Genomic DNA, 27,389 nt, shown 5'->3' with positions numbered 1-27,389 from the left:
AAGACCAGCGCTGTGTAATTACAGGCAGAGCAGTGTGCAGCTCCTGGCGAGGCTGGAAAGGTTGCGTGCGTGCAAGATTATTTTCAGAAGTACACTGTGACATTGAAATTAATTTTGTGTGTAGAATTTGGGATATATAAATCCCTAATCACCTGGCAAACAGATTAAAAAGCTATCTCGGTGCTTTTCAGTATTCCTTAGCTGTTTGTTAACTAATTTTAGGAGCACAGTTTGCCCACAAATTGTACTCGAAATATGTTTGTGAGCTTACATTTAAAGCATTTTTCACACAACGTTTTTCCCTTTCTTTGGACTGCATTAGTTTTCCCCTATGTCAGGGTTCTTATCTTTCTATAGGGAAAATATTCAGGATGCAGCAGTTCAGTTGGTGTCATTAGAGACATATTTGGTATTAAGAGTTTTCAGTTGGTTGGTTTTTTTTTCCTAATCATTACTTACCCATCACTGCATACCAGCAAGCTATTTTAACTTATTTAATACTAACTGTGCTTACGTATTAACTTACGTTCCTACTGCAGTAATCTCTGGGGATTATTTTACCGTAGCTTTGATCTGAGCGTATATGTGAGAGATGTTTAATCTAACACCATCATCAATAAGCGCACACCTGAACCAGAAGAGCCCCTTTATGTAAAAAAATATTTTTCTAAACTGAAGTCAATGGGATTATTAACATGTAAAGCATTTGCTTTTGGTGTTTTGTATCTCTGCAACCTGAAATTTTAGTTTTATTTTAATCTAAATCTTGAGTTATGATGGGGTTTGCTTTTAAGCGGGCTGGAGAGATTCGCCGGCGAATGGCAGGTTGGCGTGTGTGTTTCCTTTTAGGATGAGGTAGATGATAAGTACTCCTGCCACCCAAGCATGAACAAGCATCAGAGTAATTTTTCTACTTGTTTTAAAATTCAGAGTAAAGCCTCACAGTCATTTTATTTGTATTTGCATACAAATTATTATTAGCCTTAAATATTTGTGATTGTCTTACATTGAGATTTGTGGGAACTGACTGTGACTCAGTGCTCAAAAATTATAGTGAGTGGGGGAAAAAATCAGACAGGGATCAGACAGGGTTTAATGCACTCGCTCTGTGCAATAATAGGAATGGTTTTAAAATGTCTGTGAAAGCAAAGGTAGTTCTAAATAATTAATGCCTATATTTAAAAAGGGATAAATTATGACAAAGGGATAAAGTAAGGCAAATACAAGCCTTCGTTTTAATTCCATGGCGCGCAATGTTTTACTGCAAACTTTGAAGGAATTAATATTTGTAAGCAAAAAGATAAATAGAAAATGGGTTAGTCTTGCATGGGTTTATAGAAGGTAAATTATCGCATGCTGGATTTGACAGGTCATTTTCCAGACCAAGGAAATGTGGCAGATCTGCTGGATGGTTCTTCACTGAAACATTTCAATAAGGGGCACGCTGGAAATTATCTCCTGAGTCAGGAGACGATGGGGACCAGTATAAACGGGTGGGTGGGAAAATGGGTGGTGGTGAAGTGTGAGATGTCAGGTAGGGATGGGTCACTATTAGAGTTTCTTAACTGTAAAGTTGCAGTTGGATGTTGGTTTTTTTCCCATTAAATAACTTTTCACAAAAAGCAAGGAATGAACTCGTGGAATATGCTGGGTTGGAAAATTCAGGGAGGTACTTGAAGTATGAACAAAGTACCATGGTTGGAAGGACGCCTGATTTTGGGGAATGTATTCGGGTAGAAGGAGAAGGGTTAAACTTCAGAGGAGAAGGGAAGGAAGACACCTTCAACCTCAAAAAGTACTGTGTGACGATAACTGGTTTATGAATAATTCAGTGTGAAAATTAAAGGTAACTTTAATATTTTTTTTAAAATGAGATACGTCAATCTCATACCAGTATATTTGCAAACCAGCTGCCTTTCGTCCCTCAGTGCTTTTAGTCGCCATCAGGGCCCTTATTGCCTGTGACGATGTGTGGGCGGCCAGTACAGTGGAATATTGCTGACCCTAAGGGCTGGGCTCCTGCCTGCGCTGCCCCCGCAGCAAGCGCTGCCGGTGGGTGCCTGGCACAGGGGTCGCAGAGCTTTGCTGAGCGTGGGCTTTGGTGGGCAGAAAGTCTCGTTGTAGCCGTCCAGGGTGAGACACCGGCTGTTTGTAATTCTTTTCCCAGGAAGGGAGCACTAAGATGACTAGAAGGACTGTGGCAAAGCAATAATTAATAAAATCATTGCCATGTTCCGAAAAGTCTCGGCATGTTGGAGGAAGGATATGGTTCATTGGAAATACCTGATTCCCAAGCTGTAGGATCAAGTAAATTCTATCCCTGGAAATTTTGCTGGATTAAAAAATAGAGTGAATGTTAAAATGACTGCAGCAGCAATAACAATAACAAACAATAATAATAACAACAGCAACAACAATAGTAATAATAATAAAATAAAATAAATAATAATAAAATTTAATGGCAATTTTACTCAGTAATTTTTGGAGCATTACATGGAGCAGTCACCAGCTTTGGGAAAAAGCAGCTGGCAGGTACTGGATACCTGACTTGAGGTGTTTACAAAGAGCTCTTCGGTAGCAAAGTGTTGGGAACAGTTTCGGTGTTCACTGTAGTTGCCATGAGAAGTGATCCAATGTATTACTGTAGCGTGTCTTGTCTGTACAGTGAACAGATCTCTGGAATCCCACAGTCCTAAAGCATCAGATGAACTTCTGGAAATAGTCATTTGACCAGGGAATATTCAGGAAGGTTGGTTTGTTTGGGGTTTTAAACTAATACTGAAAAGATAAAGGTCCTTTGCTTCTGACTGGGGTGCAGGTTCATCCACATTCCTATGACAACTGTAATAGATAGCAGATTGTACTGAGGACAGCCAAAAATGTGCTTAAAAAATGTACAGGAACACACATTTTAAGAAGCGGCAGCGTGGGAGGAATTTCCTGCCAGGGAGAGCAGTCGGAGGGGGAGAGCAGCAGCAGCCGGGGGGGAATGCTGGTCCTTGGGCACAGACCATGGGTTAAGGTGCTCCTAAAACTGCCCGTGCCCATCGCTGTCCTGCCCAGCAAGCTGCTCTGTGCATCAGCAGTGTGTATGGCAGTTGTAGTGCCTGCTCCCTTTCCGTATGGCTGCGTGTTCCTCGGCATCCATCAGCTTGACGTTTCACCTGAAGTGACTAGTTGTCACTGAGCTGCAAAACACAAGATGTTAAACACAAGAATATTTTGATGTTGTCGTTGCTTATCCCAACAGAGTACATCACTTAGCATACTAATTAAATTATATAAAAGGATTTAGCCCTAATTAAATAAAATCTGCATTAAGTTACTATGGTAACTTAACGTCTGTGTCGAGGAGCTCTAATTACAAGACTGCACCAGGGTTCCTGTTTAAAACATCCAATGGTTCTTAAACTCTTGTGGTTTATTACCAGGAGGCATTGTAAATTTTAGTCCTGCTGGCTGCTTAGGAGGAGACTAAAGCGAAGGGTGGGACGAGCCTAAGTAAGGAACCGGGCAGCTGGCAATACCTTTGGTGATGCCAAAAATGTCAGTGAACCTTAGTGAAGAGTGAATCCCGAGGGACTGATATTGTCTGGCAGAACAGCAAAGCTTTGTAACCCCATAAGCATCCGATGGAAATCTTTGTTTGCCCCTCTTGTTCACCCGACTGCCTGCGGTGCGCTCCAGTTCTGCAGGCTTGGACCTCCAGCCTCCTTCCGTTTCCTCTCTACTTGTTTTCAGAGCCTAGAAAGATGGGAGATGGCAGAACAGAAGTTAACACACAAGCTGATGTGTATCATAGCAAGACTCTTGTCATCTGGCAGAAAAATACATTACTTCATTTAACAACAGGGTATTAAAGGCCAGGATTATATAATTTTTTTATACTTATGCAGCTGTATTGAAACCACTGAGCTTACTCAGAGTATAAATTCCAGTAGCGGAAAGGGACAGTTTGCATCTAGAAATTCATCAAATTCTTTTCTTTGTCTATAACTTTTTTGGGGTTTTTTTTGGAGTTGATCATGGTACTCACCATGTGAACATGCATTTTGCATCTGCATTTCACTTCTGTGGTTCTGTGGTGCTCAGAGTACCTGTGCTGGCTGCTTGCTATTGCTGTCTGTGATAGTAACCAAGCCCTGCTGTGCCTTTGCTCGGGATGGTCATGGGCATGATTCTGCTTTGAAAAATATGTCCATAGACATATCCATATCTATATATCTATATACACACACACAAGTAAAGTTCTCTGTTTCTTTAAATATTATGAAATCCTGGAAAATTCAAACAAATAACATCCATACCCTACACTGAATCTATTATAGGATGACACTTTTCTCAAATGGTGCTTTGCATGTGTTTTTGTTGTAAGGACACAGAACCAAGTGAACCATCCACACAGGCATTCACGTTGTGACAGTTGTTAAAGTCTGTGCACATTCACCACTATCAAGAGTTTCCCTTAAACTTTTTCTTGAGATTCCCCTTTGAATTGTGACCTGGGGAAATAAATCAGGAGGTAGCTGCTAACCTGGCAGTCCCAACTGCTATAAACTCGGCGTGGCTTGTATTTGGTTTAGTCAACATTTTTTCTGCATGTTTTAATTTCAGATTTGGCAGTGCGGTGGCTCCCTTGAGATTGTCACCTGCTCGCATGTTGGCCATGTTTTCAGAAAGGCAACACCTTACACCTTCCCTGGTGGCACGGGACATGTCATCAACAAGAACAACAGGAGACTGGCAGAGGTCTGGATGGATGAGTTTAAAGACTTCTTCTATATAATATCCCCAGGTAAGAAATTCTATCCTGATCATATTATGTTCTGTACAGCTGTCTGAAAAAAAGGGAAGCGTAAATGTAAGGCACATAAAGGTAAGTGTAGACATGTCCACATGTGTGTGCACAAGTTGAGACATAACAGCAAAAGTGCTTTCAAAATTCTATCCTTTCCATTTGTTAAAACCTTCTATAATCTGTTCCCAAGGTAAAAATATATTAGTTAAGGCTCCTCCTTTCCCAAAGACCATGAGGTTTTCATCAGAACGTTATTCTCATAACGTTAGTTTTCAACCAAGTAAGAAAGTTCTTCTGACGCATTTAGTCCAGGAAAAGTAGAATTTGGCCAGATTATCGTTATGATCCCTGAAGATCATAATGATATTCTTATAATAATAATGAAGATCATAATGATGCCTTCAGAAGGCATCAATGGGAGGGCAGCAGGTTGCCCAGAGAGACAGTGGAGTCCCTGTCCCTGGAGGTATTTAAGAGACATAAATGCAGTGCAGAGGAACATGGCTTAGTGGTGGGTTTGGTGGTGCTGGGTTGTACTTAAAAGTTGGATATTAAAGGTCTTTTCCAACCAGAACAGTTCTGTGATTCTCTCCTGGCAGAGGTGCTCTGGGGCTGCGTGGACAGCAGGGGCCCTTCGGAGCACAGGACTCAGTGCCATGAAGTGTCTTCATCACGTTCCTCTGTCTCACCAATGCCAAGTATCATTCCTCAGGAGAAACGCTCTCTTCTAAACATGCAGATTGCTCTTCCTTTTTATTGGTGATTTTCATTTAGGTTTCAGTATAGAGCACATAGCAGATACAAATTACAAACAAGGTACAAATACATGAGATAAAAAACATATTCCTATTTGATCTTATAATGGTTAAGGGTTATATTGCGCATAAATATTTTGATGAAATAACCTAACATTATGTTAAAGCTGGGGACGTTTAATGTAAATATAATCAGGGCCCCCATATGAGTGAGTTTATTGGAGTAGGTACATTAAAAATGGAGCGTGACATGGGGCTTTCGTCACTCTCCGTGCAACGCGCTGAGGTGTCCCTCCAAAAAGGACATGTCCCACTCAGCCTGGCACACAGCTGCCTACCCAGGGACTCCCTGGCTGGGAGAGCCCTCACTTTGGTTGGCGTAGACAGTCAACCTGTGCCCATGAAGTGACAACACAGTTTGTCTTTTTTTTCCTCGTTAATTAAGCATAAGTTTACTTTATGCAACTAGCTCTTAAATAAATCTTGGTCTTTAGAATAATGTAGCTACCCTCAAGTCTCTGACAGGGCAGTTTTCTTTCATGTTCTTACTTTCATCATTTCAAACGTACATGTTCACTTGAAAAATGAGACTTGGAGGCGATTCAGTTTTTATCAGACTTAGAGTTTTAAACAAACGTTCTGGGGTTTTTTTCCCCTGAAGAAACCCAAGAATCAAAAACTTTAATGAGTGGCTGTGATCAGGAAAAAAAGAGTGTGTACCTGCAGTGCTGGTTTTTGAGTAAAGACTGTCTTGCACCTGTATTTCAAGTAGACCTTTGGTCACAGCTGACCTCTTAAAGCAGACATTTTGAGCTTAGACTTTTCTTTCTATAAATCAGGACCAGTAGTTTTATTTAATTTGATTTAGCTGAAATAAATGAAAAAAATAAGGTTAATATACTTTATAATGTTATTTTCCTTTTAAAGATTTGTATACAAAATAGAAAACTATTCTGGGTGGGTATTTACTCCGAACAGTTTTACCGATACCACAAAATTATACAGGTAGTAAAAAGTAAATTGCTTCAGTTCAAAAGCCAGAATATATAGTCATATGTATGAAAAACAGTTATTTTTTCATACTATTTATAAATTACTTAAAATGTCTGTGGTAGAGAGTAACCATAGACTATGTAAGCTATTGTTCCTATTTTCTTGTGTGCTCTGGGATAATCTTCCAATTCTTCCATCTTTAAACTTTCTTCCCATTTAAATTCTGTAGCAACAGAATCAGTTTACATTTTCACTATCACCGAGAAGTAAACCTGGGACCATATAATTATCTGTATGAGTTCTGCGTTTCATCTCCAGCGCAATTTACTGTTATTATACCTCAGCTCACTCTGACTGCAAACCTGCTTGTTTCCACAAGCTGTTTTGGTGCTTTGATTTTTTCAGGGGTGCAAGACATCTTGGTCAATCATCAGGTGCCAACCTGCAATCATGAGCTGTGAAGTCGGAAAACTCTTGATTTCTGCATGGGTTGTCGCATGTGTCCTGTGGCTGTCACACTATGCGCTCATAAAACATTCTGAGTCCATCCTGGAAAACCCTTATCAAGCCAAATAATCTAAGGCACCATTAAAAAAAAAGTCTATGCACACCTCAAGTGCCCCGTTAATGGTGTAAAAAATATATTTATTTATTTATATCTTATATATACACTAAATACAGATGTGTAAAAATGTGTATATAACCAAAAGATGCAAGCATGAAACAAATCTTTAAGAAAACATCACCAGGCTGATGATCCCCATGAGTCAGAGGTTTAGGGTGGCCCCGAGCGTTTTTGGGAAGCGCCAGCAGGGCTCTGCCTCCAGCTGGGAGGAAGGGCCATTGCATCGCAAGGGAGAGAGGTGCTGGTAGATTTCCTCCGTCCTTGTGAAATACCTCCTCAGGTGCATCTTCTCGTGGTGCTCTGGCCCCAGGGCTCTGAGTGGAACACTGGTGGAGGAATGCCTGGTCTCGAGAAAAAGTAAGTCTGTTCTCTTCGGGGAACAGCCCATGAGGAGAGGTTTCTTGGTCCAATAGTAGGAATGAAACCATGGAAGAAGACAAAATGTTGCTGACTTCAGGGTGGGTAACAAAAGCCAAACCAGCCAACGAGGTGAACCACCATCCCTCTCCAGCCATGTTCTGTATGGGTGGCAGTGGGATTCCTGGAGGGCAGAGGTCTCCAGAAGCCATTGGTATCTCCAAGTCCTGTTTGTCTTCTGCTGCGTTTCTTCTGAGTCGTGCAAGGATGAGCTACTTGCTGCCTTGGTCTGGAGGAGCAGGTCAGCTGTTAAAGCTACTGGTGTTTGTCATCACTCGTAGTGCTGACTGAACAGACATCATGGGTCACACCTGGTGGAAGTGCAGCATGGGTTCTGCGTGTGCTGGCTTTAACAGCATGCAGAGGGTAAACATACCATGAGTGCAGAACAACCCCACTGACAGAGTCCTCTTACATATGGAAATGGAACTTTGTGTGAGATGGGCAGGGTTGTGTCCCTTCAGGATTCTGTCCCTTTCTAATTATATCTGCCCAATTAATGCTGGAGGAGTACGGTATGTGACAGAAAATTTGCTTGACTGTTTCTGACATAATTGGTTTCTGTTCCCCTGCAAGAGGAAGGGAAAAAAATGGAAAAAATAAATATAATGCTGACAAATGAATGTCTAATATGATGTACAAGTGAATTCACAACCCATGTAAGAGGCAGTCAAGTTCGAACCATAAATTTATCACATGGGATTAGCCATTGTTTAATTTGCTTCTCCCTTAAGTTCTCTTTTTGTGCAGTCTTGTAAGAGCAAGTTCCCCATTGCATTTGTGTTGAACTAAATACATTTCTAATATTTCACCCTGAAAGCGTACATTTTCTTAAGAGTGTGCGAGTACTAACAATGCATATTCACCACATAACATATGTGGCAAATACACTGCACTCTGTGCTTTTATATTCTGCTTTGACAGCAAGTTTTTCTAGGCTGATGAGGAGGTAGTTGCTTTAAAGCATTTAGGTGAGCTGAAGCTCTAAAAGCACTGTACTAAGGGCTATTGAAAACACAATACATTTTAAATGAAATATTAGCAAAATGCATGTAAAGGTGACTAGAATAGTGCACGACAGGATAGAATAATTTAAAAATTCCAATTTCAGAAAGAGTGCCAGATTAAATTGCTGCTCTGTAGTTTTCTAAAACATGTTAATATTTCAGTTTAAAAAAATGCTTCCAAATCGCTTATGTTCTAATTTTCAAATTCCTAAATGCGACACTCAAAATCCTGGATCAGAACTCTTTCTGGGGTTTTTTCCCCTCTCTTTTTCTCTCTACCATTGCTTTTCTTTTTGTGTCACAGCCTTCTAAGCAAAGGTCCCTTTGGTTACAGCAGGGCTTGATTTTTATATTTTTTTTTAATCCTTTTTTACCCAGAATTTCTACTGAGATATTGTGAGTTGTGGTAGGGAGGAATTCAGTACTGAGCAAAAGGTGATGTTTGGCTATAGAAAGTAAAAGAAAAAGGGCATGGAAAAATGTATCCGATTTAAGTCTGCCTTTGGCTTTTCTCCAGCACATCTGCGAAAGCTAGAGCAAGCCCCTCACTGTGGGCGCGGGCAGCCGCCGTCCCCCTGTGCCCCGTGCTGGCACCGCTGCTGGGGGGCACAGGGACACAGAGGGGCCAGAGCCGGGCAGGGTCTGGGGCACGAGCCCGATGGGGGCAGCTGGGGGAGCTGGGGGGGGGGGTTCAGCCTGGAGAGGAGGGGGCTCAGGGGGGCCCTGATCGCTCCCTACAGCTCCCTGGAAGGGGGCTGCAGCCAGGGGGGTCGGGCTCTGCTCCCAGGTAACAAGCGACAGGACCAGAGGGAACGGCCTCAAGTGCACCGGGGCAGGGTCAGACTGGGCATTGGGGAACATTTCTTCATGGAAAGGGTGGTCAGGCACTGGGACAGGCTGCCCAGGGACATGGTGGGGTCAACGTCCCTGGGGGTATTTAAAAACATATAGATGCGGTGCTGAGGGACATGGGTTAGTGATGGTCTGGGCATCGCTGGGCTAACGGTTGCACTCAGTGGTCTTAAACATCTTTCCTATCCTAAATGATTCTATGGTTTTCCCTGCTCTGCTCTTTTGACAATTTGATATCAGACCTCCAACAAAATAGATTACTTTGGAACCACCCATTTAAAAGAAAATAAACCTCAAGAAAGTGGCAGTAGGAAATACCTGTCTCCATCTATCAGAGTGCTCACGTTGCAGGATGCCATGTGAATGGAGTGATGCAGTCATGCCTCTGCAGGTCGAAGCATTTTAAATATGAGATTTGGTTTTGAGAGTGGCTATGAGGAGCACATTGGATGGGTAAATCAGAACCTTAATCCTCTCTGCTGGTGGTTCCAGCCTGGAGCTGCCTGTGTGGTGCTGCTGTAGCAGGACATTATTTGGTGTGGCTGTCGTCTATCAGGGAGGCGGGTGGTTGGATGCATGGATGGATGGGTGGATGGATGAATGGATGGATGATCTCCAGGTTTGGAGGAGTGGTGGGTACTGACATGTACCTGCGGTTCAGCTGGGCGGAAAATGCCCAATTTGGACATTTGGAAACGTGCAGATGCTTTTGATAGTAGAAGCCATTGTGAAGCTCTGTGTGGAAGAGCACCTGCCATGTGAGAGGTCAAATGAGCACGCGTTTTGATGTCTCCTCATTAGCACCTGTGTCTTGGACAGGAATTACAGATTATTTCCTGTTGCATTAGAGAGCAGCTTCTGAAATCATTTTGTGGCTGCCTTTACAATTTCTTAGGTTTCAGCAGCAGCGGGGGAGGATTTTGTCAGTGACATTTTTTTTAGCTTGGATGTCCAATATTAGGCTTTCCAGCCTGCATTTCATCAGCTGGTTTCCGAGGTGAGAAGACATCCCTTCTGCTATGGAAAAGACCAGTTGTTGCCGTAGGCCATTTTAATTTCGGCTCCTAAGCACAGATACAAATGAAAGGCTATCTTTAACAAACCATTTTTCAGCAGTCTGACATCCAGTGAGATATCATGCATTGCAAATACCGCTTTCCACGGTGATTCCTGTGGGAAGGAAAAGCTGCTAGCAGAGGTATCCTTTTCCTTTTTCCACCTGGGGAGGACGTTATCAATTTCCCTATCAAAATTTCCCCAGGGTTGACACAGGGCTGGGGTCCTTCTGCCTTTTCTTTTATGCCAGTATGATGCTAAGGCAGCTCTTAAAATGCAGTCTCCATCTGAAAAGATGGCAAGATAATAAGGTAGAATTCAAAACCACCCTGCAGTATTTCAGATGCAGGACCGTATGGGATGGGTGGACATTCCCTCTGCACCCCCTGGGTGTCTGGGTTTGAGTATGCCTTTGGCTACCGCTGATAAAAATAAGACCTCAATTAGATGAAGCAAAAGGGGCTTATCTTGCAGTTTTTAATGCTACTACCTGGGGAGGGGAGGGAGGCAGCCGTGTTTCAAACCATTTAAATTGCTCTGCACGTTTGTGGTGGGTTATAGCACAGCAGTCAGGTTATGCCAGGGCCCCCCTTGAAAGAGCCGTTGTGCATGGGGAGACCCTCACAAAGCTGTGAATGGCCCCGCTGCGCTGTCCCACAGCCTCCCGAGCCGGGCGGGGGGGATCGTCCTGCCTGCTGAACCCTTGGCAGCTGTGCTGGGGTAGGGGTGGGGGGGTTCCCTCCCACCACCGGTGCTGTCCCGACCACGGTTCCCCCCATCCCACCTGACCGACTTCACTCTTTCATCTCTGCTATGCCTTGGTGTGCCCCTTGGTGATAAGCATCCCCGTGGGACGGGACCCACCTTCGGGCACATCAGCCTGGTGCTGGCCCCGGAGGGCTTCTGGCAGCACTGGGCACGCACCAGCGGTGGGGTTGGTCCTGCTGGCTTGGCTCCAGCTGCCCTTACCCCCTGCCCCCCGGGCAGGCGTGCAAGGTAAGAACTTCTAGGTCATTTGCTCTCGGTTGTTAGTTATAGGTACAACTGTGGAGTCAAAGAGGGATAAAATGATTCAGGTTTTGTCATGACAATATTTAATGAAACTGTTTCCTTTTATTGGAAAAATTAGGGTGAAACGCCACTGCACCTTTTGTATTTCTGGTTAAGTTATCACCTGCCTTTTTATGAACAAAACAGTAACTTGCTTCTGAAATGAACACAGATAGTCAGTAATGCTTCTAAATGTGATCTGTCTTCTTTAAACAGTTATACGTTGGCATATTTGCACAAGATTTTGATAGAAAATTCCAATTCAGAACCTATGGAGAACATGTTATTGAAAAAGAGGCTGAAATGAGGTCAGTGCCAGTGATGCTGGCAGGACAAGATCAGTTTAATTCAAAACTTAATGCCTGTTGCTGTTTCAGTCGCTGGAAAGAATTTTGGTATAGGGCTCCTTTATATTTTCTGCTCTTTTTTAAAGTTGTTTATGAATGTGCTGTACCAGTTGGCGATCAAAATGTGATGATGATGTTCCCCAGCATTAAGAATCAAATAGAGGAGAAAGGTAATTAGGGGGTTTAGAAATTAAAGTTAATAACATTTAAACTTAAAAAAAACCCTTCTCAATAAAAGAATTAGTAGTTTGGTTTTTTTAATAGGCCATTTCTAAATGTTAGAAATTGTTCCCAATATTATTAAACTGGGGGTTTTTATCCTTTTGTCTGGCATGCATTTCTCTTACTTTATTAATCTGAAAAATACAGATCTCAAGATAATTCTGTTAGAGAACAAAGGAAGTTGCATTTTAGTAATTAGGTCTCTGAAGCTATTATCTATCAGCACACACTCATGTACCCAGTTCTCCTCTGGGACCTGATTAATTTGATTTCTCAGCTGATGTCCTAAGAGAAAGAGGAACCAATGGTTGTTCACAGAGGCGTTGTGTTAAATATATCTCTCAGCATAATTAGGGTGCACACCTAGTAATTTTATTTCAAGGTAAAAGTCTGGATCAATCGAGTTATGAATTGTTTTCTTGAAGCTGTCTGCTTGTAAAAATAGAACTCCGCTGAAGAAGAACCCATCTGAAATTTTTGGTGGTCTTGGACATATTTAAAATTGCTGCCCTATCTTTGTGGAAGCAGTGTGTAGATAAGAATAAAATCTTTTATTTCTGCTACCCTTGAATTTGGCCATCCTGTGTGTTGGCTGTTCATGTCACATGCTCAGATGAGTTAGGAACCCAAATTTTTAATGTATCCAACAGAGATTAACAAAAAACACCAAACCCCACAACCACAACAACAAAAAGTAAAACTGTACAGGTTAAATTCTGCGAAATATTTTGAGTTGAAAAAAAAGCTTAATTTATCACATGGTGAAACGCTGGGAGAAACAATTAACATACAAAAAAGTGCTCTATTTTTGTCCTTTGGCGTTGGTGGTGGGAGGGAACAGCACAGTTTTATTTTTACTGTGTCTTCTGGAGCGAAGGGTGGCTTTGCTCAGTCTGGAGCGGGGCCCCAGGGCTGTGAAAGCTCTGTTTGCTGAGGCTGGTATGGATTTGAAAACTGAGAGTAAGATCACAAAATATAATTGTAGGGAGGAACACTTACCTTTTTGTTTTAATATAAATACTGCGTTTGACAAGGAGTTTTGAATGTTACTTGGCAGGAGCCTGAGAGTCTGCAGTGTGATTACAGCCTGAAACCGTGGGAGCCAAGTCATTCAGAAGAGTTTGAAAAAATGTATCTCAGAAATTCTGGAAACACTTAAAAGGGTTTTAAGTAAGTCTCTTTCTTAGAAAAGAAAAATATGAATTTGTTCTGAAAAATGGAGGAGTTACTGCGTATTGCCCATGTTCTGCTGCTGTCAGTGGCACTCTGCAGCCAGTCTCATTTATGCTCAGGTTGAACTGGTGCCGGGTAATTGAGCTGACAGGAGACTTTCCTCCTAAATCAGTAAAAATCCTCGCAATTTTCTGACTGCAATAAAGTGTTCTATTCTGACTGCTTGGGAATGCAAAGTACCCAAAGGGGGGATGGTCAGTTTCATCCCAGTGAGGCAAAATGTGCCCAATGCAATGCCAAACTGCATCAGCAATTCTCTCTCCTTCCCTCCGTATTGGTCTTTTATTGGCATCTGTAATAAAAAAAAAAAAAAAAGCTTAATAATAACTAATCTCTGTTAGTATGTTTAGCAGTCAGCTTTCTGTTATTTTCACTATTATCCATTAAATTAACAGTGTAATTGATGTAAATCAACAGTGCAGGATTAGACGCTGGGTGGTTCTTTGCTGTTACACCAACATCTTTTTCTTATGTGCAAAACCACGTCTTAATTGTTTCCAGGGCACGTGTGCGTATGCCCTGGTGGGTCTGCGGGGATGCACCTTCTCTGTCTGCTGCAGTCACACTGCTCCTGGCAGCCACAGTCACTTCTTTTTCAAGTTGTTCCAGCGTATCTCATTCCACTCAACCTGTGCATTGCTAAATGCAGGCAGTTATGTCAATTTATGCATTAAAATACCGTATCTAATCATTGAATAGAAATAATTACATGCTCAGGATAGGCCTGCATTTGCACAGTCAGCTGAAAAAGATAATGCCCATAATAGTTCGGTTTCTCTGTACACTTTGTGCATTGCTAAACCACTTTATCTTCTTAATAATCAGTTAGTATTCAATTCCCATGTCCTACCTAGTCTATTAAAGTAAGGCTAAAATGCAAAATTACATTATTTTTTGAGCACTTTATTTAAAGCATTATTGAGAATTTAAATATAGTACTTTATAGTTTTAATTTGGGATTACAAGATAAGTGCTTGTGTTTTACTTAGATTTACTCAGCAGACGATGTGCAATCCCGCTTTCAAGTGTAATTATATAATTAGGTTGATAATGACTGTATCAATTTAGGAAGTAAGAGCTCTTGATAAACATTTTCCCTCTTCCTTTACCTATTTAGCATTTCAGTGCTCGAGGACTGCCAGAGCTGCGAGTGCACTAATTCCAAAATAAGTTCATTTAATCTGCGGCGTGGTGATTCCACAGTGAAATGCGTGTGGCCACGCTGGTGCCCCTGGTGCGTGGCCGCTGAGTCTGCACGCATCCTGCTGGGAAAGCGCTCGCCTGGGGTGAGGATTTTCTGCAGGAGCAAAGCACTGCCCTGCCCGGCTGGGCTGCTCCTGCCATAGCCTGCCACGGTGGGAAATGTGTGTGCTAGGGGTGAGAAAGGGGGAAAGGAAAGAAAGGGAGAAAAGAGAAGAATAGGAGAAAAGAAAATAAATAAACAAAAAAGGGGGATAAGAGAAAAGGAAGGAAAGGGGGAAAGGAAGGGAAAGGGCAAAAGAGGGGGAAGGAGGGGGAAGGAAAAGGGGAAAGGAAGGGGAAGGAAAAGGGGAAAGGAAGGGGAAGGGAAAAGGAAGGGGAAGGGAAAAGGAAGGGGAAGGGAAAAGGAGGGGGAAAGGGAAGGGGAAGGGAAAAAAGAAAAGAAGGAAAAAAGGGACAAAAAAAGGAAAAAGAAAAGAAGGAAAAGAGGGACAAAAAAGGGGAAAAAGAAAACAAGGAAAAGAGGGACAAAAAAAGGGAAAAAAAAAGGGGGAGAAGGAAAAAAGAAAGGAAGTACAAAATTTAATACAACTTTTCCAGCATCATAGTTTCCAAAGATCCTTTCTTGGTTCCTTGCTCAACCAAATTGAACATTAGGGCTGAACACATCATGAACAAGGGATGGAATCTGTCACGGCCAGTCAGTCTCAGGCTCGGCACTAATCCTGCCCCAGACAGACGTGAACACGTCCGTGCTGGCGCTCCTGCGTGCCAGAATGCTCTTGTGACTCTGTATGCAAGAGACTGCTCGTACAGGTCTTGCTGGGACAGCTGAGCTATTGCTTCCCGAGTCAAAAAAATACTTTTCTTCTGTTGCTTCTCTGCTTATATTTAAGACACTGATATTGAAGACCTGAACCTATTGGTAGTCCCTACTTGCTGAGATTCTCTGACTGAAAAAAACCCCAAACCCAAGAAATATTGAATGAAAGCAATTGGGCTGCAAGATCTTTATAGTGTTAGTCACTGTTCTTAACTTTTCAAGTAAAAATTAAGTGTCTATATACACACACATACAATTTTCATGAAAGTAGGTGAGGAGGTGTCTGCGGTGAAGAGCCGTGCCCGTACCAGGGGTCCATCTGGAGGCTGCAGGGCTCTGTGCTGCACGGGGCATGCCACAGTGGTGGCAGGAGAGGGGAGGTGAAGGTGGCAGGACTGGCTCATGGTGAGTCCAGGGAGGTTGTGCTGTCCCTGTCCACCTCGTCCCTGCTCCTCCTGGGTGGTCCAAGCCACCCCTTGTGGGTCCATGTGCCGCAGCACTTCTGTAAATCGGTTTACTGACAGTGTTGCTTGCAGGAGCAAAAGCTCCTAAGTGTGCCCTCAATGGGGTTTTGGGAAATAAGTGCATCTACAATTGTTTTGGGTTTGCGTGGCAAGGTTTTGGTAGTTGGGGGAGCTACAGGGGTGGCTTCTAGAAGCTTCCCCTACATCTGATGGAGCCTATGCCAGTTGGCTCCGAGATGAACCTGACCTGGCCAAAGCTGAGCCCATCAGTAATGGTGGTAACATCCCTGAGATAACGTATTTAAGAAGGGAAAAAACCCTCCAACCAGGGTCAACCCACCACAACAACATTGGTACTCAGCCCTCGGCCTCTGCTTGGCTGGTCAGGTTCACCCAGCCAATGTAATTAATCAAAGGCAACAATCTAAAAATGAATAACGCTCTTCAAGCACCGCTTGATAGTCAGGCATCACCAAAAATACTAAGTGACTAATGCTGTAAAGGAACACAAGTGACCGCGTTATTTATTTGAGTGTTTGCCCTGATCCTGTTTCTGGTTGCTTTTACTTTACTGGAATCGGTTGTTATCCTTCTCAGTAATAAAAGTCATGGCTGCAGGCAGCAGTTGGGGCTGCTGGTGGTGGGGAAGCTACTGGTCGTGGGGAAGCTGCGTGGGAGGGCTGCGCTGATGCCCACCAGCACCAGTTCTTCCCTTTCAAGGAGCTGTTGGTCTGCCAGCCACAATCCTTCTCTTCTACAGATGTGTCCAGAGAAGTGGCCCTGCCTCACTGCTGTGCCAACAGTTAGCTGAGATGATTTATGCAAAATAAAATACGAGACAGTCATTTGGATTTGAGTGTGAACCAGTTGAGCTACAGAAATTGGCTTCGTGTGTAGTGACAGTGGAAATTAAAGGGTTCGGAGAGCGCCTGGATGGTGATCCTGAGTCCCAAAGATGTGCTTGGACCACTCTCAAGGGGCAGGAGGTCCTCGCGGTGCCCATCAGCGCTGTGGCCTGAGCCCCTCTCCCCTCCCCAAGCCCTGTAGCAGCTCTGCTTTGCCAGTTGCCATGTGCAATATTAGGCTGGCGTTATTAAACTTGGCTTTGGAAACGAGGTTGGTTACCCCAGCTCTCCCTCGCAGATGCCACCCCCGTGTACCAGCCTCCCCCCAGCAGTGGCGCCATGGCAGAAGGCGGTGAAGCTCTGTGGATGCTTCCCACCTGGGCTGGTGGTAGGAGGAAAGGGCAGGACTTGCAACACCGCGGTATTTAGCTGAATACCGTGTTACTAAAAGCAGCAACTGCCTTGAGAATTATTGTTGTTTGACTTCATTTGGGGGGGTCATCTAGCTTGATTTAGTTCAAAGGTACTTTCGAGAGGAGGTACGAGAATCGGGGTTTTCCTGCCTTGTAGCTGATCCAGAGGTCTTGATGTGTCAATACGGCCTCACCTAAAGCTGCAGCTAAAAGGGGGCTTAAACCCTTTGCTCCTGGGTGCGATCCCTCCTTTGTATATGCCCTTGGTTTTGTTGGAGGTGAAAGATGACTTTTGTAGATCAACAAACGCAGAAGTGCTCCCGTGTAATTAACATAGATGAATCGAGACAGATCAAATTCGTGCTTTATCTTTTGTGTCGTTTATAGCACTGATACTTGCAAAGAACATTTTATTAAATTTGTAATAAAATGGAGTGTAAGGAGTGGGTTGGCAGATTGTTGCCAGATCATTGCCAGCCAGCCAGAGCCTTAGATTACTTTTTTCCTAACGATATCCCTTGTGGGGCATATTACAAATCTCTAATGAGTTAACACAGCTTTTCAGCTGGTAGGGAAGAGTAGAAAGAAAATCTTTATTACTTTACATGTAATGCAAATGGCATAGGAGAAATAATACACTCACACATACCATGCCCAATATTGAAATACCAGGTAATACAAAACATACATTTGAATACACTGGGGAAAGAGGCTGGCTTTGTATTTTGTCTCTAAGATTTCTGAGTTGGGAAATAATCCTGTTCTGTTAGGGTTGCATGGACATTCCAAATGAGACTCATTTTAAGATGCCTACAAAATAGAGATCGATGGCTGACCTACATGTTTAGTCTTAATACAATAAATGTCAATAGAAAACAAGCGTTTAAATTTGAAAAACAGCATGAATATAATGGTCTTTTATGAGGGTATTTAGTAATTTTTCCAGCTACAAAAATACATTTTTTTACATGCACACCCATACTTAAATCAGCTCTAGCCTTGCTACAGTCCCAGTAGTGCCAGTTTCACTCCTGCTGCTCTTAGGTGTAGTAAGAATGACAGAATTTCCCAGGAACATTTATTTTCCATATTTTGATGACAAAGAAGAGCTGTAATGTAGCAGGGTCTTATGGTTTTCACAGCAAAAATGCTTTCACTGCCAAAATTCTTCTAGTACCTCAATAATTTTACTGCTTTAATTTTTACTCTCTGGTGCCGGGTGGTTAAAGCTGAAGTCAGAGGTTTCTTTTCAACTCTGCCTCTCTTAAAAGCTTTCCTGACATACGAACTGGAAGAAACATCTTAATGCAGCATTAATTCTATTCATAATAATGTTCCCATTGGTATCTATTTCAGTAAAATTAGTATTTTTTTCTTCAGTGTCTGGACAAATTTTGCAATGTAAGAGTTAACTAACCTCTGTCATTCTAAAATAGGTATTTTATCTAAAATAGATACTTACTGTGTAAGTATCATACATTACAGGTGTGTTTATAAGGCAAAATGACATTTGAGGTCTTAATCCTTTGCGGTAAATCAGCTTTAAAAGTGCAACGCACTATTGTGTAACGCTTTATTTGCAGAAACATTGACAATACTGACTCATTTTCTTGAGTTATAAGGGTTTTTTTAAAAGTTAGATATTATATTTTCTCAAAGTATATATAGCTGACATTTTCCCATTAAAAGCTCAGTCTTCATTCCATACCATATTTTATATTGTGAAACCACTACCTATATTTATCTTAAATCACTCATGAATTGATATCAGGACTTCTCAGGAAGAGTGGGGAGGGTGGGTGGTGGGTTAGTTGTTTTTCGGTTTGTTTTGCTTTTTAATGAGTTACGCATGGTTTTTTGGCAATATAAATAAGACACATCAAGAATTAATGTTTTGGCTAATTAGAAAACGCATGTGTTACCAATTAATATGTCTGCTTTTGACAGGGATACAGCATGAAAATCCCTGGATTTTAGAAGCATACAGCATTATGTGTCTTATTTTCTGGATTGTGTTGTAAGGAGCTGGTGAAGCGCTGCAGGACCTGCCTGGTGCCTGGCAGCTCTCCCGTCCTGGGCGCGATGGATCGCTCCTCTCGTGTCAGCAAAGTGACGAGGGGAGCTGTAAGCCCCTGGTTACCATTCCGCCAGCTGCCCAAGTAGTCACCCTCTGCCTCCTTGAAGGGAGAAGAGCGGAGCGTGCTGGATAGCAGCACCCTCCCAGGCACTGGGTAAATCCTCTTAATGCAGCAACTAATATTTTTCCAAAATTATCGGCGTGTGTTCTTGCTTCTCTGTAATGTGTGCCAGACCAGGCACCCTGGTGTTGCAAACTCATGTTTAATTTAGCACTTTGCCATCTTTAATCCTATGAAACATCATTTTGTCTGCTGCTTTGGTAGTAAAAAAAGCAAAAATCAGACTCAACCATCTCTATCTGTGAAGGTTCCCAGTGGCCTCCAACTCGGTTCTTGGCTTTTGCGTTTCACAAGGGCACCTTGGATACTGGCCTGGCTACCGTGCAGCGCGATGCAGGTTTTCAGAGCTGAACTACAGACAGAAGTGCATGGACTGGCTTCTCTGGTCACCTTCCTCTACCTTTGAATACACTAGAATATCGGTTCAATGAAACAACGGTTTCCTCTTCGGTTTTCAAGACAGCAAAAGATAGCAAAAGCCTAATTTGGATTAAGTTTTCAAAGGGTTATTCTTACGTAAAGAAAATTATTCCCAGTTCTGCAACCTCTATTTCATTCCAGATTATATTTTTTTCATCTTTTTCATCATGAATTAATGGCTTGTTCTGCAGAAATGGTACGTTACACCGATTTTGAAACTGTGCCCTTGTAAGCCAATCTGCAGGACATGCCTGTTAGAAAAAATGCAGATGTAATGCAATGCTGCCGCCATTTAATTTGTTCTACTTGAAACACATCTGCTGCTCTGTTAAAACAATCTGCTTCTTTCCTGAGATATTTTTAATCCATTCTTTTGCACGCTACGCTTTCTGTAGCTTCTTGTGGTGTTTCGTTCCTTTTTTTTGCACCTGAGGACATTTTACTTACGCTTTCTTATTTAAGCATAAGCAGCCTTATTAGTCATTAATTATTTTTATATTTCCTCTGAGTCCCATCGATTATTTAGCAAGTAGTGACAATAAATAGGTATTGATTCATAACAGCTTGGTTTTAAATTGAGCTGAAGGGAATATAAAGGTTTACTGGAGATCCATACAAATGAGGTCCTTGCTGGAAGACAAAGGGGCGTTGCGCTAGCATCGCGATGTGCGGTGTAAGTGAATGCTGCCAACATGGGCCAGCCGGCTCCAGCAGGATGGGGAGTATAGAGAATAGAGGAGCTTAGGGAAGGGAGAACATGTCAGGCTTTGAGCAGGGAGTGTTACCAACGTGCCTTAGGAGGTACGGAGAGTGAGGAAAGAGACAGCTTGAGTTGAGGGGGTGGATGCCAGTGTCTTGGAGACCTGGGTCACCACCGTGCCGGGGGAACCAGCCATCTGCATCTGTCGTAGGATCCCAAGTCCTGAAAAGCCTTAAGGTAAACCTACCCCAGTGAGGTGAGCATCGAAACCCTTCAAAGACTCCCCATCACTACAGCTAAGCTTTATTAAAATGTAAAAGTAGAATTTATTTTGCTGGAGTTTGTTTAATTACGGAAATCTCAAGTATGAAGTTGAGCCAGATTGAGTGGGAAAGGGTTTATTGTGTTTTCCATTCTGGCAATTGCAAGGTTGAACGAAATGTGGAAACAGAAATCGCTGTAAGAATTGTAAAGTAAAATAGGAACAAGGTGTTTGGTGAATCCACAGGGTATTTTCACTGGGAGGTAGTGTTTCTGATTTGGTTTGTAACTCAGATACCCACGTGTGTGCGTGCAGTGGGGGAGGCTGGGTGGTTTGCGATCTCAGCCTATAGCTGTGTTAATATCCTTTTTCCTCATGTTCAGCTTCATCAGATCCCCAAGTACAAAGCACTACAAAACACAGATACTGCTTTTCTCGTAACACTTCCAGTGCCTTCCCATGAGGAAGATTAGCTTAATTATAGACAAGGATTGAATAGCACAAATAAGAGCAGCAGTGCACACCTCCTCTGGAAAAGGCAGCAACCACAGACCCCCACTCCCCCTTGCCTGTAAAAGCTTGTCTCAAAAACATTCTTTTAAAAATAAAGTCTTTTTTCTGAAAGCAAAGATATTTTCAGTGCAGTTGTGTGTAGCACACATTGCACAGATAGCTTTTGAAACCAGGCAAGTGTTCTTGATCTTCCACCGTTGGTACATGCAAAGGAAAAATACTCTGCAGCCAAAGTCTTGTCACAATCCTGTCCATGCCTGACCAGGTCCAGAGGACTTGTTGGACTCGTCCGTGACTGCTTCATTTGTTCCTTCTGTGGTGAGTAACGGTAGGCACAGGGCGATGGAACAGCCACAAGTTGCTGCTTAATGGAAGCACAGGGGTTAGACGCCAAGGTGGTTTAAGTGCTGTGAGTTAAACAGTGGCTATGTGAGTTCTCCTTAGAGAAAAGTTGCCATTTGAAAAAGCAAAATATTAAATAACAACTGTAATACTGACCTTTTGGTGCTTTTCTTTCCCTAAACAAAGTCAAAGGAAACTCTGTGATCAATCCTCTTGATGGCAGAACAGCTGATGGATGAGCTCTGTTTCTTGGGGGGAAAAAAAAATAAAAATTGTTGAGTCCTTTAAGAATTTTATAAAACCTCCCCAAATACTTTACTGAGCATGCTTTAGCCCAGAAGATGTTCTGAGAGCTGTAGCGCAGGTGAAGCCTCCTGTCCACCACAGCTGTCCTGTATGGCCCCTGTGTTGCCCTGTGCCGTAAGCTTGGCTTTTCCCAGGGCGCTTCAGCTCGGCTTTGCCTGGAGCTCTTGCATTTCCACCGCAGTCCCTGCAGATCCTGTTTTTCACCTTCAGCCAGCTCTGCTATAGAGGATAACACTGCCTGGATTTAACCTGGATTTGATCTCTCTCCACTTTTCCGCCGTCCCCTAAGTTACTATGATTTAATTTCTCTATATGGGTTACAGTAGAAGGTTTTATTTGAATACTTCTGTTTACTGAAGTTTAAAATTTCATGCTTTCCTAATGCCTGGGTAGGTGCCACTTAATTTATTGGCACCAACCAAGAACAATTGGTTTCTGAGGGGTTTTTCTGATCTGGAGCTGATGAAGCATCAGTCGCCCCCAGCCATTGTGATCAGGCTGAAGTGCTCCCCAGGAGCACCTGCCTTGATTTTAACCTGTAGCAATAATTCGTAGCATATCATGTATTTTAGTTAATTATCTAGAACTACATCATATCCTACAATTGCATAATGATACATAAACCTAATTTGTCCAAGACGTAACCAGTAAGTATTTGGAAACGTGAGTAAGAGTGGTTATCCAAAACAAGTTAAACTTTTGTTTTATAGTAATGAATAGTTTTGCTGTAGTTATGTACTGAATTTCTTTAAAAATTGATAGCATCTTGTGCTTCAGGGTGTGATTCGCTAGCAGAATATGCTGATACCCTAGGAGCTTCACCTCTATGATAATTTCAAAATAAGATCCCATAAATAATGGAAAGCAGAGGATGATGGAAACGCAGCATGGATTTCAGATAGAAATCTGGGACTGTCTTTCAAACTCTTTTGGCTGACTGCTGACAGTTACTACCGCTTTGCCTACTGCTCATTCTTTGGATGATACCTCATGTCTAAAATTTGGTTAAATCAGGCTGCAGAGTGTATTTGACATGCTTTTTGGTGTTTGGTTATCTTTCTTAGTAGCTCAGGTTGGCCAAGCACCTTAAGGCTGGCCTTTATGTTTCTTCCAGTGATGAATGGTTCCTTCCTGAGCTGCCCCATTCCTGGAGTGTGTGGGTATTGAGAAGGACATTGCCAGGTTACTGGTTCAATATTATTTTAGATTCTGAAAGTCACGGAGCTGGGTGTGCTCTGGTAGAATTTCCAGCGATGCTCACCCCTGCTGCCGCTTGTCAGTGGTGAAGTCGCGTGTCACCCTGCGTTACGTGGACAGGTTGGAGAGTGAATGCTGCATCTCAAAAGATTTGAGAATACTTTTAAGACTGCAATGTCTTTATTCATGCACTTACAAAGTAGATTTTATGTCACCTGTATCATGGACTTAATGTGTCAGTGGTGCAGATGTGCCAGGGTCGTGAGCTGTACAATGCGTGTTCGTGTGCAATGCGCAGTCACTGCGGATCTCTTGGTCCCCTGTGTCTGGGACATGCAGCCCTGGCTGTGTCCTCCCACTTTTATGTCTTCTGGCGCCTACTTCTACCATCAACAGATAAATAAATCGCTTGACCGACTGTCCTGAGTCTTGAAAGCACCATATATTCCTTTAATTTAAATCAGAATACACTGTACAGGGCGGATTTCTAACTGATTTCCCTTCTCCTTGATTATTAGTCTCTATTTTTTTTTCTCTTCCTGACCTGTATTTATGATTTGTGGCCTATGCACCACTCCTGATGACCAGCTGGATGCTTCTGGCTCACGCCTCTGGTGTTTAGGTTTGCGGTAGGAGCAGCACCGCTGGGCATGGTGACAATTTAACTGTGAGATGACATCATGACACCTCCCTTTCGGAAAACGGTGCCCTCTGTGCCCTGCCTGTGGTAGGGCCGGTGGGTCCGGGGCAGCAGATGGGTCCTGGTCTCTGCAGAAACCTGCCACCTTGCTGCCCCTTCCCTGCCCTATGGCAGGAGACATTTAATTTTATAGTAGCGTCAACGAGGATGTGGTGAGTTCTGCCATGGGCTGAGCCTGGGGCCTGCAGGAGAGAGGGGGCACCGAGGTTCCTCAGGATGGGGAACGTGTCCTTTCTGGTGAAATCCCCCGAGGCGTGATTGAGATTGCATCAGTAAAATAGCCGTGCCTCGTCTGAGCTACTTCTCTCAGAAGGGTGCTGGAAAACACCAGCAAGATGCTTTGGAAAATTACAGATGGATCTTTTATTATTTTGCAATATGAAGAACTCAAGGAGTTCGGTGGTCCTGCCTTTCTGGGTTGATAAATGATCTGAAAAGCAAAAATGTAATTTTCCAAGCTTTCCAATTTGTTAAATCAATTATTTAATGCATGTAAAGAGCTGCAGTGTAGCAGCTGCACACGTATTCACATACTGCTGTACCATAATTCCGGCAAATGGTTATTGATAAAAAGGAAATCATGACAACGGGAGAAGGATCTGTGATTTATGCTTTGCAGGTTTACAAAACCTCTGCTTTGATCATCTGTTCTCTTAACAATTCCAGGTGTTGTTAAGGTGGATTATGGTGATGTATCCGTCAGAAAAGCACTAAGAGAAAATCTGAAGTGTAAACCCTTCTCGTGGTACTTGGAAAACATCTATCCCGACTCCCAGATTCCACGGCGCTATTACTCGCTTGGTGAGGTATGAACCATTTCCTCTGGCTAAATTAAACCAGTAAGTACCCTGTGCAGATGGAGGGGTCCCTGAGAAGGTGAGTGGGTTTGGAGAAAGGAATAAAGTGCTGGTGTGCAATCACTGTATTGTACTTATCTTTACTTTGGAGCAGGTTATATTTTCTCTAAATCTTCCATAGGGCATTGCTATTCTGAACGTATATGTTCACCATTCAAAATTTATCTTTTGAGTAGCATATTGGAAAAGTGAGGTTTGTGACTAATTTTTTGGAATAATTAAGTAATGCGCAGTAGTTGAAGGGAACTTTCCATCATCACTTATCACTTACATTTAGAGTAGAAAAAGCTTTTTCTTTTTTTTTGTTTTCTTCCCTTTTCTTTTTAAAAAAATGTGTGTGATCCTTGATGATGTGTTTTCCAGCAAGGCTGCCTGGAGCTGAGTAACACAGACATTCCTAATGATCTGCTGGTTCTAGTACCACCAAGAACTGATATCACTTTAACATTCAAATAATTCACTGTTAGAAATATTCTGTTGAGTTTTACCTATGCTGACTTTTGATAACTCTTGAATGGTTTGATTTAAAGATAGCTACGAATAGAATAGCAATCAAACGAGCACATAGCTTTTTACATCCAGGAAAGTAATTTACTATTGAAACTTGCAATTGTAGTGAAAAATAAAAGCCACAGTAGTTTTTCCAGTTTAACTATGACAAAATAAAGTGAAACATGGTTTTACAGCAAGGAAGGAACTCATGTAACAACTGTCAGATAATAAGGTTTTGTACGATATTGTCAGAATGGAAAATAAAAGTATGAGAAAGTAATAAAATAGTTATTAAAACACCTTATTTTTACCAACACTGCCTCAGTTTCTATGGAAACAGCAGTTCAGGCAGGATCTATGAATTAAAACTCATGTCTGACTATTACAGCTGCTGACTGCCAGTTGAGCAGTAAAGTGGATTTTTAGACCTAAAGCTCAGGTACCCTCATCAGCAGTAATGGACAATTTGAAAAACATCAGAAGTGCATTTTTCAGTCATTTTCCTCCCTTTCAGCAGAGATGTAGTCTCGTAGAACAGACCGTCTGACTTGTCGGTGCAGCTGGCATCATTAGCCCACTAATGGTCTGCAATGCGCCTGGCTGCTCAGCGAGACGCGTGGTGCATTGGGGTGGCCCGTTCAGGGGGTGACCGTGCTTCTCTGCTCAGATCCAGGAGGAAATGATGCTCAGCAGCCCTGGGTGGGAGCCGTGGATTTGCTGGCTGTGAAGAACTGGGTTTGGTAATAAATCTGAGAAGATTATTCTCTAGTACAGTACAATCTAAATGTAATGAGTGCTCAGTGTCGGGCCCCAAATTACATTGTGCGACTGCATATTTCATTCTTTTGTAGCACAAACAGTGATAAAAACAGTGAATAATTTTGACACATTTGAGATAATCGTCTTTACTTATGACCTCCTGCAGGCATGCCTTGAGATTGGACAATATTTGTGCATGGTTCACTTGAACCACCCTATGTTTTAAAAATAAAAATTGGTATTACATGACATTTTGATTTGAATTTCATTTGGTTATTGCACAACTGGTTGATATGCATCCGTTCTTTTTATAAATAAAGTGCACACTTTTCAAATGAAATTTCTGAAGTGTGGAGCTATGCAGAACTGAATTTCTTGAGTAGTTTATGAAGTGCATTCATTGTACACTTAATAGGCAGATCCCAAAGACTGCCAATTCTTTATTTGCAAGTAAATTTTCTATTCAGTTATAACATAACTTATATAAAGTGACTGTATGAGATTTGAATTTCCTAGGTGGACAAAAATATGCCTCAGAATGGGCATAAAATGTTCTAAATGTGGTGGATACTGAATAGTCTTTTGAAAGCGAATACAAACTAAATGCAAGTCGGGAGTTATTTTATAAACCTGAGACATAATGATCATAGGTGAGTTTTCGAGTCACTTTTTATTTTAGCCCTCTGTTTTAATGAATCAAGGGCTTGCAAAATTAAATTACCTTTCTCGTGGAAACACTTGAAACTCTTATTTCTGCATAAAGGTGATTTAAGAAAAAAGGCTGGGGTTATCATTGGAGCTAGTCACCAGGGTATGGTTTGGGGATTGTGGTTCTGTCGGTGGCCTGCCAAGTGGCACGTGCCAGCCACGAGGAGAGCAGGACGAGGAGGAGAGGGGGTCCGCGAGCCTGCTCGGTGATGCTGCGGCTGGTCCCCAGCACGTGCCGCAGCTTGCGCCGGAAAGCCACTTCCATGTAAGCTGCAGCAAGTCATGTACCTTCACTGGGCTCTAAAAAAAATTTCCACCTGCTTTTAAAACAAATGGACAGTGGTGGAAACCAGCAGGCTGGTTATCAGCTGGCGCCTGAGGTCTGAGCCCCCACATCAGTGACTGGGCTGTCAGTGCCGGCAGCCTTTCTCCTGCCTTCGGCAGCTCTTGCAGGATTAAGCAATTAAGAGCATTAGCCTCAGAGATTACCCACCAGCACAAGGTGCTGCAATTTCTTCCTGCATGATTAGCAACGTTAGAGCAGATTAAAAAGCAACCACGTGAAGCTTTCCTGAGCCACTCTTTCCCGGTGTCGTTAATCAGATTTCATGATCTCATTTTCCTGGCATCGCTGTGTCAAGCCCAGTCCGGTGGCACTGGTTTGTGCTGGCTGCCCTGCTGCGGAGCCACGGAAGGTGGCATGGGCAGTGCGGGTGGCCGGGTACCAAGTGCCATTGAACTGTTTCAAAATACAGCTTTTCACGACAGTTTTACCAAAGGGATGAGGGACACAGAGTGGTGGGTTTGCTTGTACACGTTAGTAAGAAAATCACCC

The 27,389-nt window shown here is 42.7% G+C and overlaps 1 protein-coding gene across 6 annotated transcripts in view; it reads left to right on the top strand.

Moving 5' to 3' along the window:
• Positions 1-27,389, top strand: part of GALNT13 (polypeptide N-acetylgalactosaminyltransferase 13) — a 158,424-nt gene that overhangs the window by 99,263 nt on the left and 31,772 nt on the right. For all 6 annotated transcript variants that reach the window (XR_005105865.1, XR_005105862.1, XR_005105863.1 and 3 more), the window contains exons 9-10: positions 4,615-4,795; positions 24,405-24,544. Coding sequence is in view for 2 of the 6 variants with exons in the window: in XM_037398344.1 (XP_037254241.1) it covers positions 4,615-4,795; positions 24,405-24,544 (321 nt within the window). In the remaining 4 variants the exon portion in view is untranslated. The remainder of the gene's footprint in view (positions 1-4,614; positions 4,796-24,404; positions 24,545-27,389) is intronic.

This window comes from Falco rusticolus, chromosome 8, assembly GCF_015220075.1.
Source record: "Falco rusticolus isolate bFalRus1 chromosome 8, bFalRus1.pri, whole genome shotgun sequence".
In the NCBI taxonomy this organism is placed as follows: Eukaryota; Metazoa; Chordata; class Aves; order Falconiformes; family Falconidae; genus Falco; species Falco rusticolus.
The sequence above is the reverse complement of the archived record's forward strand: the minus strand, read 5'-3'. Positions and strand labels throughout refer to the sequence as shown.